Source organism: Lygodium microphyllum, chromosome 17 (assembly GCF_053477565.2).
Source record: "Lygodium microphyllum isolate KBCC chromosome 17, Lygodium_microphyllum_v1.1.10, whole genome shotgun sequence".
Classification (NCBI taxonomy): Eukaryota; Viridiplantae; Streptophyta; class Polypodiopsida; order Schizaeales; family Lygodiaceae; genus Lygodium; species Lygodium microphyllum.
In genome coordinates this window covers 41,276,947-41,290,748 of record NC_141151.1, presented here as the reverse complement: position 1 = coordinate 41,290,748, position 13,802 = coordinate 41,276,947, and the positions used below count along the sequence as shown (strand labels likewise).

At 43.4% G+C, this 13,802-nt stretch overlaps 1 protein-coding gene and 1 long non-coding RNA gene across 5 annotated transcripts; one reads left to right on the top strand and one right to left on the bottom strand.

Moving 5' to 3' along the window:
- Positions 1–6,486: 6,486 nt before the first annotated feature.
- On the top strand, positions 6,487–8,157 carry LOC148021825 (uncharacterized). 4 transcript variants are annotated; one of them, XR_015694311.1, is made up of 4 exons: positions 6,487–6,586; positions 7,214–7,300; positions 7,438–7,562; positions 7,760–8,157. It is a non-coding gene; the product is annotated as an uncharacterized LOC148021825 (long non-coding RNA). The 4 variants fall into 4 exon arrangements; XR_015694309.1 differs by having other exon boundaries at positions 7,397–7,562; XR_015694312.1 differs by having other exon boundaries at positions 7,214–7,340.
- A 2,331-nt stretch (positions 8,158–10,488) lies between these two features.
- On the bottom strand, positions 10,489–12,745 carry LOC148021824 (uncharacterized). Its single transcript, XM_087696762.1, has 7 exons — positions 12,329–12,745; positions 12,044–12,243; positions 11,735–11,935; positions 11,086–11,471; positions 10,920–10,997; positions 10,769–10,843; positions 10,489–10,688 (listed from the first exon to the last, which is right to left on the bottom strand). The coding sequence occupies exons 1-7, from the start codon at positions 12,743–12,745 to the stop codon at positions 10,489–10,491; spliced, it is 1,557 nt and encodes a 518-aa protein (XP_087552888.1).
- Positions 12,746–13,802: the final 1,057 nt, after the last annotated feature.

Here is a 13,802-nt window from a genome sequence, read left to right as displayed (position 1 = left end):
ACGCTTGAAACGCTTGAAAGAATAAGTGGTTCGAGGGTCTTGGTGGTTGAGCGAAAGCTCCCACACACTTGCTTATCTTAGGGTCAAACTCACCGCAAAAAGAGAGCATAGTGTTGATGCTCTCATTGATGAAGGAGCAGATTTCAATATCTTGACTTATGAAGATGGACACTACTAGGTCAACCAGAGCTCAAACCAACTGATGCAACTCTTAAGCCTCACGAGGAAAACCCACAAGCACTTCTAGGGAAGTGCAGAATCCTTGTAACTATTGAAAAAGAAAGCTTGCTAGTCTGGTTCTATGTTCCTCCAAATAGCGAGAATTATGGAAAGGAAATCCTCCTAGGAAGGCCCTTCAAAAAGGCAACGAAGTGTGAAGCCAACTATATAGCACAGAGAATACACCTAGCACTACCAGGTGTGAGGATAATCGTGACTTTTAGCAAGGGTGACCTCACCAAACCTCGAGGGAAGGGCAAGGAGCATTCTAACATACCAAGCAAGCCTAGTAATGGGAGCAGGGAGCTGTTGAAAGAGTTGATACAAGCACATGTTGAATGGAGAGAACCAGTAAGTGAGGGCATACTTGAAACAAAGAGGTTAGGAGATAAGCCCAAGGATAGGGCTTGGACTTACAAATATCATAGAAGACCACGAAAGAAGCCCAAGCCTTATAGACGAAGGCATCCATGGAGAGTTGGCACGATGCCACGATGGGTATCCAGGGCGTTGCTTTGTGCTCAAGGGTATTATGCAGGCAACCGATGGATTTGGGTGCCGAAACCCCCTGCTAAACCACCTCGGTCAGGAGCCCAAATTAGGTCAAAAGAAACGAGGCATGGGAGGATCTCTAAACAAGAACCCAAGTCTCGGACCAGAAATATTGGAGTGATTGCGCCCCTCACGATTGAAATCAAGAAACCGAACATGACCCATCAAATACTAGATCCTCAGCCTAGCGTGCCTAGCAAGCAGATATCAGAGGGATCCGTCAAATGTGCACGAGGTCAACTAGTGGCCAAGGAGCCTTTGACTTCCCAAAAGGACAAGGAGCACCACAGGCACAACATCACTCATGATAGGGCTGATTGCTCAATAAAGCTAACAACGGAATCCCCCAACAATCACAAGCAAATCATTCAGCCGGTGCCAAGTCTGCCTAAGAGTCTTAGGTCCCCTACGTCCTCTCTTCCCAAACGGACATAGGAGGCACAACGACAGTTGTCAATGGCAGGGGCTCACTCCCAACCTCTGTCTCCATTAAAGCTTCCAAATACCCAAGAGGGGAAACATGACACTGCCCGTAGCTCTCGGCCCGAGGATACTCCCGTGCGACCCAATGTGACTGGATCAACTCAGGGTCGATCCACACAGGTGAGTGTTCAGAGGACAACAAAAGACATGACCACGTCCGATCGGCCCAGGGACTCCACAATGCGATCCACCAAGAGTGACCAACCCACTGGACTAAATGCCACTGCTCCCAACCAGGGATCGCAGCAGTCACAGCCCTCGGCTGTGACCACATCCCTTGCAGAATGTGTCCCTAACACTTCATCTGAGGAGGAGGTGCCGCAACCAGTATCCTTGACAACTCCAACCCGTCCCAAGCACCTAAAGCCTAGGCTCGAGGAGAAACCCCTCAAAGATGTGGTCAAGGAGATGACACACCGAACCACTCAACCTAGCAAGGCTATTCAGCGGGCTGTGGCTATGTTCCATGAAGACACACTAGAGAAAGGAAATGCTAAGGCCCAACCAAGCACAACAACGGTTGACCTAGTCCAAGGTCCCGAACCATTGAAAGATATGCCTTCACTAACCAAGAGAAAGAGGAGAAAACAGCGCAAACAACAGCAGCTACAGGAGGTCGTGGACCCCAAGAGCATTGAAACCAAGAGCACTGGAGAGCTAGGGAATAAAGCATCATGTCTATCCACCAATGAACCCATTGATGTCTCTCCTAATAGCGGTGAAACCTGAGACACATCCATGTGATCTGAAAAGTTAAAGCAGTTGTTGCCATCAACAGTTGCCTCCAACACTCAATCCACCGACAATGGAACTCTCATCGACCAATCAAGAGTGGAGATAACGCTGCCGCAACAGGGCGACAAATTCATACCAGTCACGTCCAAAGAGAACCATGACGCAATGATGAAGCCTCAAGAGAAACATGGAAACCCCAAGTGCATGAGCACTCCTAGCATTGATCAATCTTGCTCTTCTAGGCCTGAGCCCCCAGCTACGCTAAAGCCTAGGCAAACTCCTAGAACCTTGCGTGAGATGGCAACCAAGAAATCCCTCGTCAAACATAGAGGCGTCACAGATGCCTAGCTGAGTTGGATGCCAAGCTCAAGGTGTTCGCACGTGTCTATGTCCTGGCAGACATGCGTGCATTCCCTAAAGAGCAGCTCGGAGACTACTTGCCCTTTCCTTTATCTTGGGAAGAGCAGGAACACCTTGATGAGCAGTATAGCAGGCTCCTGCATGAACGCTTGCTACTCATCTCGAACGAGGAAGCCGACGAACTGCGCTTAACTGTCACATTCAATGAGGTGCTCTGCCAACCGAATCTCTTAGACATAGAGCAACTAAAGCGACTGTCAGTAGGCCGAAGTCGATTTGAGCAGCGTTGGTGTGATAGCCGCGTTGCAATGGCCGAACTAGGGGCTCAGATCATGACAGTTTTTGAGGAGTGATTGGCCAAATGGCGATCCCAAAGAGACCCAACCTATGTGGCACCAATTTCCTTTTGAGTGCTGACTACCATTCGGGGCAGGGACTTGGCTGAACCAAGCCAAGAAAACCCTCTGCTTGATAAGGTTCTCACTGAGGAGGAGTTACATGTCACTAGTAGACTCGGACAAGGTTCCATGCTACTCGATGTGGCAAAATATCTATTGGTATTGAGTAAGCTGCCACGTGTACTAGATGCGTGTGCCACGCTTCAGTACAATCCCGAGTCCTACAATTGGTTTCTATCCCGTGAAGTGACAGGGATCCAAAAAAATGTATATATAAACAATGATTTTTGTGTCACCCTGTATAGACATTATCAACACACACAAGCAATAAAAAGTCAAAGTGCAGACAGAAGAATCGGGGCCAACAGGCTACGCCAGGCCGGTCCCCCTTTCACCAGATCGTGACTGCCTCCGGGCAAAGGGCATGCACCCCGCATTGCCACCATGGAAAGCCCTGACCAACATCCCTAAGTGATGTGAGCAGGGCGCAGTCCCTCTCTACACACTTTTCCCTTCCCGGCCTATCCTTCCGAGGATGAGCCCTCCAAACGCAGGACCACCAACCGATGTAACTCGGTGTGAGTCAAGATCTGCTCGTAGTTAGAGGCCAGAGGGACACCATTACAACGAGTACAACATGTTCCGCACCTTCTCTTCTAGTCATAGGCATTTGAAAACCCACACTGAAATCCTTCCTATGCGAACAATCTTATTTCGTATCAAGGCCTAATCCTTGGATTGCATCTTGCAGGCCTCCATAAGGAAAACATGGAGAACCACGGACAGCTGGCATGTAGAGACGCTCTTTGCAGACGATGGGAGCACGCAGCACGCGCCCCTCACGCTATGTACCCACTCTCAAGAGATATGCAAAGAAACGCGAACCTAAACGGCACCGTCCCGGACGAAGGCCTAAAAATCCTCGGACTAGGAAAGTCAAAGCTCAGCTAAGTGTGCAAGCCGTGGCAACACCAGTTGCATAAATCCCCCACGAGCGCTCAAGTACCAGGTGCCCAAGAGTAGGAAAGGCGGCCAGGGACAGGACGAATTAGTTAAAGGCATTTTGAAACTGGCGGCAGCCCGGGACTATACCATCCATGTCCCGGTCAACATGTGCCCTACCCGCCGACCTCAAGACAATCCCGCACCAGCACCAGCCCAGTCGCCCAACCAATCGGACTTTGCCCCGCCTAGTAGAAATCGACTAAGCCCTAGGATGTACGAGTAGCTTAACAAGTTATTAGGACCTAACTTTTTGTCTTTTGATGGGTGAAAGGGAAACTCCCCACTTGTGCAACTTCTTCTGCCTATAGCTAATGTATGCCGCATCTTTGACAAGCAATCGCATGGGCGGTGCAATTAACATCATTTAAAAAAAATTAAATATCTTTTTAAAAAAAAGGAGATTTTTTGTTTTGCGTTCGCGTCTATGGACGCTTGTAAAAGCGCGTCTATGGGCGTGTCTATATGCCCGTCTAATTTGCCATATAGACGCGCTGGTAGACGCACAAAAGAAATTAAATAAATAACAATTTTGGTTTTTTTATGCGCTTGTATTCACGCGTGTATATGCGCGTCTATTGCGCATCTATTTCTGCATGTAAATTTCTTCATACATGTGACTATAGACGCGAGTTTGTAGACACGCAAATAGACGGCCGGGTAGACGTGCCCGTAAGATTTTCTCTCAATTCAAAAATCGCGTCTAAAAGTGCGTCTAAGAGGCCTTTTTGTTGTAGTGCTCAATCTACTTCCATGCCATTGGGAAGATGCACTTAATTGCAATATCTTGATGCACAACATAACATGAGGCCCAATAGAGCTTTATCCAATAAAACTAGTTGCATATGCACATCATCTTCTTGCACTACTCATTGGGAACTTCTCTCTCACTAATTAGGAAACCATGGGGTTGAGAGTGAAAAGGGTTGGAGAGATCAAGAGTGCCATGAAGGGCTACATCAATTGAGAAAAGGGCTTCTATTGATCAATATCTTTATCAAAGTTGTTGTGAGTGTGGGGGTGGAGAAGAGTTCCATTACCAATTGAGAGGTGAGGTTGTGAGTGTAAAAGGGCCTTAAGATACTCGGTGAATTTTTGTATGCATCTTGCATTAAGCACTCAAAGCACATTGTAGCCACAACTATTTTTCCACTACATACATATCCAAGTTTGTGGAAGTATTAAATGCTTGCCTTACATGTCATGATTTTCCAATGCATATCTTCAACTAATTGGGTGCTTGAGAACAAGTTCATTAGTTGCACAAGCATGTCTATCTAAAATTGCATCAAGGGTCAAGAAGGAGCCCTAGCAATGGGCATTAGTGTGAGGTCGAAGCTTCATTCCAAACTTCATATGTTGAGCTTTGGAAGAGAGTAGGGGTGAGAGTAGTCCATTATCATTCAAGAGGAGAGAAAGAGGAGAATGTTGATGTTTATATGTGTGTATTTGTACTTACATATAAGGCCTTGTGCAATTTGACACGAGTGAGAATTGTATATGCATAGGTACTATATAACTGATCTCGAGTAATAGAAAGAGGCCTTTATGATATTATGTATTTATATATTTGTATATATGTCTCTGAGCTTGATTGGGATTCTGCATATACCTAAGTATGCGTATATGTGTTTATGTTGGGTGCTCATATACATGTGAATGTGTGTTTGTGTTTATGTATATGTGTTTGTTTTTGTTGATGTTTATGCATGTGTATGCATGCATTCATGTGCCTAACAATACGTGAATATGTGTTTAATTTTGTGTGTGTGTGTGTGAACTCGTGCATGAACAAGGGCTTGGAAAGCCTATTGTCAAAGGCCTTAAAAGGCATCATTATCCTATGCACGTGAAAAGAAGTTTGAGAAGGTGGTGAGGTAGAAAGCAGAGCTTCTGGATCTTTGAAGAGAGCTGTGGGCCGTTCCAAGCGAGAGGCCGCCATCCCTAAAAAGGGAAGATGTGATCATTGAAGGGAGTGGGGCTGGTGTTAGTAAGGGGGCGAGGAGAGGAAGTGTGACCTCTGCTGCAACTACGTAGAGGGGACGCCATTCTGATGATCGGGGAGAGCAGTCGGACCGCATCAGCTGCAGTCTCTGCGGGACTGAATTGCTACAGAGGGGGCCATCTTCATGCTTAAACGAAGGGAGCTCTCCGGCTGTTATCCAAGGGCCGGGGACTGTTGGAAGCTCCAGGGAGGGCGTGTGGAGGAAGTGTGCCGTCTGTGCTTTTGTTTCATGATCAGAGATGACAGGTGACGCAGGTTGACAGGCGAGGCTCAGGTTAGATACCAAGTGGGGTTTTTTTTCCCATGTACACGTTTGCAGTCAACAGGCTGACGTGGACATGGGACATACTGGTAAAAAATAATTATGGTAAAAAAAGCTCTACATGTATGCATGCCTCATGGCCATGCGTTCCATGAGAGGGTCCCCCAAACCCTCTCTCTCTCTCTCTCTCTCTCTCTCTCTCTCTCTCGCATCATGGAGAAGGAGATTTGCATCTCTGAAGTAGAGCTGCCTCCCCCCCCTCTCTCTCTCACTCTCTCTCATGCGCATGGAGAAGGAGATCTGTGTGGCTCCTCTAAAGCAAAGGCCCTCCCACCTTTCCTTCGAGGCCTAGGACATACGAGTGTAGGCTGGGCCCCCCAAACTCCCCTTTTGGAAGTGTCTTCTCTTTCTCATGTGGTGAAACTCTCTCTCTCTCTCTCTCTCTCTCTCTCTCTCTCTCTCCCCCCCCCCCGGGGGGCTGATCCATCCATCCATGGAGGAGGAGCAACATGCCGTAATCATAGTTTCTCTCTTTGTGGATCTATCCATCCATGGCGGGTCTTGCATTAGGTAATCTTTGAGACTCTCTCGCTCTGCGACTTGTGGTGAAACTCTCTCTCTCTCTCTCTCTCTCTCTCTCTCTCTCTTTGCGTGGATCCATCCATCCAGCCAGCTTTCCTCAGCTTTGTTTTCATTCAAATGTGGTGCTTTCTGTATATGATCAGACAAATGATGTCTCTCTGCTTTGAATCGATTCAAAAATGATATTGCAGACTTTTAATAATTCGATAAATAGCACCTCTCTGCTTCTCTTTCATTCAGATACCATGAGTACTCCCGATGATTCGATAGATGGTGTACCTCTGCTTGCTTCTCTTTCATTCAGATGCCATGAGTACTTTTGATGATTCAACAAATGGCTTTCTTCTGCTCTGCTTTCATTCAAATGTGGTGCTTCTTGTATATGATTAGACAAATGGTGTCACTTTGCTTTGAATCGATTCAGAAATGATATTGCAGACTTATGATTAATCGATAAATAGTGCGCCCTCTCTGCTTCTCTTCATTCATATTCCATGAGTACTTCTAATGATTCGACCAATGGTTGCTAATTTCTTCTGCTTTGCTTTCTTTCAAATGTGGTGCCTCGTGAATAGGATTAGCCAAATGATGTCTCCTTGCTTTGCATTCATGCAGGTGCCATGTTGACTTGTCGTGAATCGACAAATGGCGTCTATGTGCTTCTCTTTCATTCAGATGCAACGACTTTTGATAATTCGACAAGTGGCTTTCCTCTACCGTGCTTTCATAATTCAGATGCCATGTGCTCTTTTGATGATTTGATAAATGGTCTTTCTCCACATTGTTTTTTGCATGCAGATGTAATGTCTTCAGATTATCTGATAAATGGCTTTCCTCAGATATGGTGCCTTCTGATATTGGAGAAGATTGAGGATTTGGAAATATGCCAATGCAAAGGGATTGGAGAAGGAGATCTTGCGTAGTTGGGGCATGCTTGGAGAAAGGCCTCAAGTTTCAGTTTCAGGTTTATATTCACCCAAAACTCAGTTTCACATCTGCATACTATCCATATACAGATGCAAATCACCTGTTGATATTATAATTTGATCAAATATGCTAGGTTTGATACAAGACGCATGCAGATGATAGATACTTTATGATTTTATGTTCTAGTAACTGTATGCTTGAGAGTTGCTATATCTGCCTATGTTTGTGATTTAGGTGGTTGCCAATCATAGGTACGGTGTTAATGTTGTGTCCTCAATTCTTGGCTACACTTCCTCGTGCTCGGTGGACAACCAGGGAGACGAGTATGCTGATGGAAAGGGATGCACAGGTGCTTGATCTGAAACTCTTACTATTGCGTATCTAGGTTCTGGGTGTCATGCCTTTGATGTAAAAATTTATTTTCTTCTTCTCCACCATATAGAGTTGTGTTGGATCAGTTCGTGTAAGACACAAATGTGTTGGATCAGTTCTTGTGTAAGACACAAATGTATTGGACCAGTTCCTTTCTAAAACACAAATGTATTGGATCAATTTCTTCTAGGGGACAAATGTATTGGATCAAATTTCATCTCTCTTCTCTAGGCTTTTTCCATAGCAATATATATTTCTTTGGGACATCCTTGTTGGCTTTCAATGTGTGAGAAACCGTGCATTCTCTAGGTTGCTACATTGTCCTTGCATGAGGGAGGTGTTTACAATGCTAATCAAGGTATTTGTTTAGCAATTTTAGTAAGCATTCAATATAAGCATTAATTGATTCAAATTTACTACCTTTAGATATTTAAGCATTTACTATATCATTAGAGTTTGTGCTGATGATAAGGGTTAGCTCAACATGATTTTATTGATTGAGAACATGCATACTTTTGAATTTCAAGTATGGTATGCACACTTGAGGGAGTTCTCATGGAGCCCCCATTGTATTTTTTGCACTTGTATATGTATTCCTTTGAAAAACCAATGTGTTAGTTTTGATGTTAGACATGATGCTTTAGGGACTTGAGCAATGTTAGAGGTTAGAAGGCTTTCATGACCCTCAATTCCATTCTAAACATGGGATATTGACTCACCTTGCTAATGTGATGGATTGACATCTCAATAGAATTTGTGCTGTACTTCCTTATATCAGTATTGTTGGCTTGGGTAGCTCTAGTCTATTCAATTTGTATCTTAGATGATCAATGCAATCCGGGTAGACATGGGTACCCCTAGTCTATTGTATCTTAGATGATCAATACAACTCATGTCTACTCAAGTCTGGGGTTCACCTTCCATCATTCAAGTTGTCAAGTGTTTCAATTTATGTTGAAGTTAGCCCTTACCTTATGATCTTTCATAATCATGTGTCAACCTCACTTCAAATTTCTCATGTCGCACTACTCGCCATTGCTCGACATCTAGCATGTCTAGACAAGCTTAGCATGATATGACTCACCTCGTAGTCATGCATATGTCCTAACCCTCCAGTCATTCTACTCCTTTGATCTATGTCCTAACCCTCCACTCATTCTACTCCTCTCATTTATGCCCTTGCTATCCTACAAAAACTAGATACTTTATCTTGCTATGGTTATAAGGATACTTTAAAGTCACTAATCGATTCTCAAGAAATAAATTTCCAATGTCTAAGAAGGTTATCGCAAACTTATGATCAAAATCCAATAGTTGAAACAGGAATATTACTAGACTAACACAACTCAATTAATTACACATTCTAGAGATAGATAACTCATGACTAGTCTTGTAAAAAAAGGTTAGGCTCTTATTGGGTAAGGACCCAATTGTGCACGCTGTGTGCATCATCATGGTGCGTTTGCAAAGTGACAGCTTCCAACTTTCTTGAAATATTTAAAATATCCCGCAATGTAAAAAAAGTACCTCTTATGGTCTTCAAGATACCATCTTTGGCACCCCTCTGCATTGTGTGTATATGTTGCTGCAAAACTTGTTGCGGGGTATACCCTTTGTGAAGCATGTCACAGATCCATGATTTCATCCTCACTGACAGCCATGGTGCAAAGGCCAACCTTGCATTGGACTGTCCAGTGTATAGTGCACCATGACACACATTTTCTTTTGCATCAACATGCTCGTATTGTATATAATTCAAACGGCAAATTGTGGGCCAAAGATATAGTTATGTAGCCACGAAGTGGCATTGACGACCCACAGCATAGGTTTGGGACTCAACCCTTCATTTGTCGGCCTTCTTTTGGATTTTCATGGATGGTGGGTTATCACGAGCATCAATCGGACCAAAGTTACACCAAAACCTATAGAAAAAAAAAAATATATAACATTCAATGGTATTGCACAAAGTACTTTAGATTGATTAGAGCCGAAATAGAGGAGTGATTCTTTTTTTTAAAATTAGTTTTTAAAAGTGTAGTGGTTGTTTGTAACGACTCAATTAATAGAGGAGGGAGAGTGGGGGGGTGGAATCATATATTCACGTTGCAGCGCCGTTAGAAGTAGACCCCATGGGCCATGGATGCAAGCTTGATGCCATCCATCCGCCATCCCACAGTAAATCTCAGTTTTAATCTGAATGTAAAGAAAACAATGGTTCGCCACTGTGGGGCCTCTTTGCGGCCTCTACATCCTATGTGCACAAAAGACAAAAAACCCCGCTTGAAATCTATCCTGGGGCATGCCTACTTTCATGCAATCTAATTGACAGGCTAGCCGTATCATCGACGATATGATCCACGGGGATTGGGAGGGGAGCTGTTGTGTTTTGTGAAGATCGAAGGCGAGTAGGCTAGTGAGATAAGATGGGAATTGCAGTATGAAGAGTCGATGAGCAGCCGGTAGTCATCGTCCATTTGCTAATAATCAACTTAGGATGAGATAACTTGGTGAGCAGCCACAATAGGTGACTTTCTTGCTGGAGGGACTATTGTACTCTATGCAAAGGAACTCTTTCAATCGTGATAATGGAGCTAAATCAAAGATGTTCGTGTTTCGCCAGCTACAATAACCAGATGTAGAGTTGTTAGTGAATTCCCAAAACCATCCTGGACAGGTTGCAAGCTAATAAGTGGATGTGGTAGTTGCGACTTTGACACCTTTTCTTGTTGGACAGACATCTGCATTTGAAGAGCAAGACGTCGAGCAAACTCTAGTAGTTCCACATCACCATCTTCCAAGCACATATTATTTTAAGACAACCATAATATTTATAGATGGTCAAAGCTAAGATTGATAATACCCAACACTTACCACACTGGAAGAGTGTCTCATCAACAATTTGGTGTATTTGTGCAATCTTGTCCTCATTTGATGTCATCGATGAGCCTAATAATAAACCTCCAATAATCAATGAATATTGACTTGCAACAATTTAACAATGATATATTAGAGTTATTTGTACCTGCACCAACCCCACGGGGAGACATGGGAAGTGGGTCCTCAACATCGGTTGGATCCATGTGGCATAAGAATCCATGACCTATCAAAATTCTTGAATCACAAGAACTTAGCAACTTAGATTGTAAAAAGCACAATAAGGAACTTCTAGCAACAATAGAATGACTCACATGGTACATCTTTGTTGGACAGGTCGTACAAGTCCATGGATGCCTTGATGACGTGGGAAAAATTTAAACCATTGATCATCAACACCTTTGCTTGGTGCTTGCAAAGGTTGCCACGCATGGCCCACTCACATGAGCAACATGCCCACTCGCAATTTGCATTCTCAACTTTGTGCCACAGATTGGTTCTACTTTGGCTCTTCACCAAGGCAACCTTGTGATCAACATCCAAGAACCTTACATTATCATCTGGGATTCCTATGGCGCGTTGCACCGAGCTTGCAACAACATCCAAGATATTAAAGTTTTTTTGAACTCGGCCTCCTTCAACATATCCTGATACCAATAATATGAATGACAAGGGCCCAATAGCTTTTGTAGAAGCCAATCTACCCTCCAACCATGAATTGTCTTACGTCTAATAAGAAATCGTGATTTTAAAATCCCATGATAGGACTCGATGCTACCACTTGTCTCTTGATTTGAGTGTGGCAAATTTCAAGCTAGTCGAATCCACATTCCTTGGAAAGTAAACAATGAAAATTAGGCAAATAAGAGAGGGAAAAGAATTAACTAGGCCACAAATCATTACCTATTGATGCCATCCACTGGTCCTTAAAGTACTTAACGAAGTCCTCCTCCCTCCCTATACCTATGTAAAAAGTCATCCATAGCTTCTTGCTCTCTATTCACGTGATCGATGTGCACTTGGCTTCGCATGTTCATTATCTGGCCTAGTGCCCTAAACATGTCCACCCGTTTTGAGGTATCAGAAACCTTCTTGATCAAGTTATTTAACCAAGCCCATCGGGCATGCCAAATGCAAAGGTATACTGGCACGCCAAAGACCTCGCTATTGCAAAGAACAAAATATAATGAACCTCCAATCCCATGCACAATGCAACATAAAAGTTCCATGAATAAACAATTAATATGGAGGAATGCTTTATAGATGGCTTACCTGATAGCTTGTATTTTTGCAAGCGCATCATCTACCATAAATGCATTAGGTTTCCATGATTTTTTTGCATCAAACATTCGATCCCGAAAGGCCAATAGCCATGCTCGAATGTCAACCATGGTGCTCGAAGATGTAATGACCCATGCAACAGGGACGCCATTACGATGAGAGTCAAACACCAAGATGGTGTATAGATGAAACTGCAGAAGACCATTCTTGTTAACATTAATAAAATTTTTTCAATGAACATAAAAATTAGTGTAATTTTTTTTTCTAATACTATACCTTATATTTGTTAGTTCCAAATGTGGCATCCATTACCAACAATCCATCGTTCCCATGCACTTTTGCCATCTCTAGTTGCCAATCAGTTTGCACACCGAGCGCAAATGCATTCCCTTTTGCCTCATCAAAGATTTGATAAAAAAAGGTTTGGCTCTTATTGGTAAGGACCCAATTGTGCACGTTGCATGCATCATCTTGGTCCGTTTGCAAAGTGACAGCTTCCAACTTGCTTGAAATATTTAAAACATCCCGCAATGTAAGAAAAGTATCTCTTGTGGTTTGCAAGATACCATCTTTGGCATCCCTTTGCACTGTGTGTATATGTTGTTGCAAACCTTGTTGCGGGGTATACCCTTTGTGAAGCATGTCACAGATCCATGATTTCATCCTCACTGACAGCCATGGTGCAAAGGCCATCCTTGCATTAGACTGTCCAGTGTATAGTGCACCATGACACACATTTCCTTTTGCATCAACATGCTCCTATTATATATAATTCAAACGGCGAATTGTGGGCCAAAGATATAGTTGTGTAGCCACAAAGTGGCATTGACAACCCATAGCATAGGTTTGGGACCCAACCCTTTGTTTGCCGGTCTTCTTTTGGATTTTCATAGATGGTGGGTTATCACGAGCATCAATCGGACCAAAGTTACACCAAAACCTTAAAAATATATATATATATATAACATTCAATGGTATTGCACAAAGTACTTAAATTGATTTGAGTGTGCCACTTTTGGCTTTTAAAATATGGATTTACTCGATAAGCTGCATATGACTATCTGGCATCGAACGTAGAAGTTTTCCTGGTGCATTCTTTGAGGTCCATTGCTTGTGAAATCCAGTTGGAGCATCCTTTCTTTGAGATTCACCACATATGAAATCATCCAATCGGTCCCATGGAATGTACACGATGTTCTGGATGTCAAATTTTGATGACGTATTTGAACGTGCCTCCCATTGAAGATTTGAGGCATCAAAGGGACCGGATGGAAGATTTTGGACATAAATTTTTTGATTGGCAATAGTGGATGTGGAATGGTTGACATTGACGGGAATCATGGTGAGAGGTAGAAATGGCAGCTTCAGAAAATAGTCAAAATGTGTGTCTTGTTACGTGTGGGTAGCTTTGTTACATTGCTAAATAAACGGGTAGAAATGGTAGCTTGATGGATGACTGTTAGAAAGGAAAATGGAGGAGGGGGAAATGGAGGAGGAGGGCGCTATCTTGAGAGAAGAGGAAGGAGAGTAGATCACTCTTTTGAAAAATCCAACTAGTGTTGTTAGGGGAGCCGAAACGGAGGATAGATTCTTTTTTTAAAAAGTTATTCTTTAAATTTAGTTTTTAAAGAGAGGAGTAACGACTCAATTAATAGAGGGAGAGTGGGGGGTGGAATTGTAGCTGCAGGTTGCAGGCTGCAACACCATCAGACATAAACCCCACGGGCCATGGATGCAAGCTCAATGCCAT

What these genes read in the sequence shown, in the direction of transcription:
- LOC148021824 (XM_087696762.1), bottom strand. Translation starts at nt 12,745, where the DNA reads ATGGCCTTTGCACCATGGCTGTCAGTGAGGATGAAATCATGGATCTGT. An exon ending in TTGGAACTAACAAATATAAG is followed by an intron (nt 12,244 to 12,328) that starts GTATAGTATTAG and finishes GGTCTTCTGCAG; the next exon opens with TTTCATCTATACACCATCTT. An exon ending in TGAGACACTCTTCCAGTGTG is followed by an intron (nt 10,689 to 10,768) that starts GTAAGTGTTGGG and finishes TGTGCTTGGAAG; the next exon opens with ATGGTGATGTGGAACTACTA.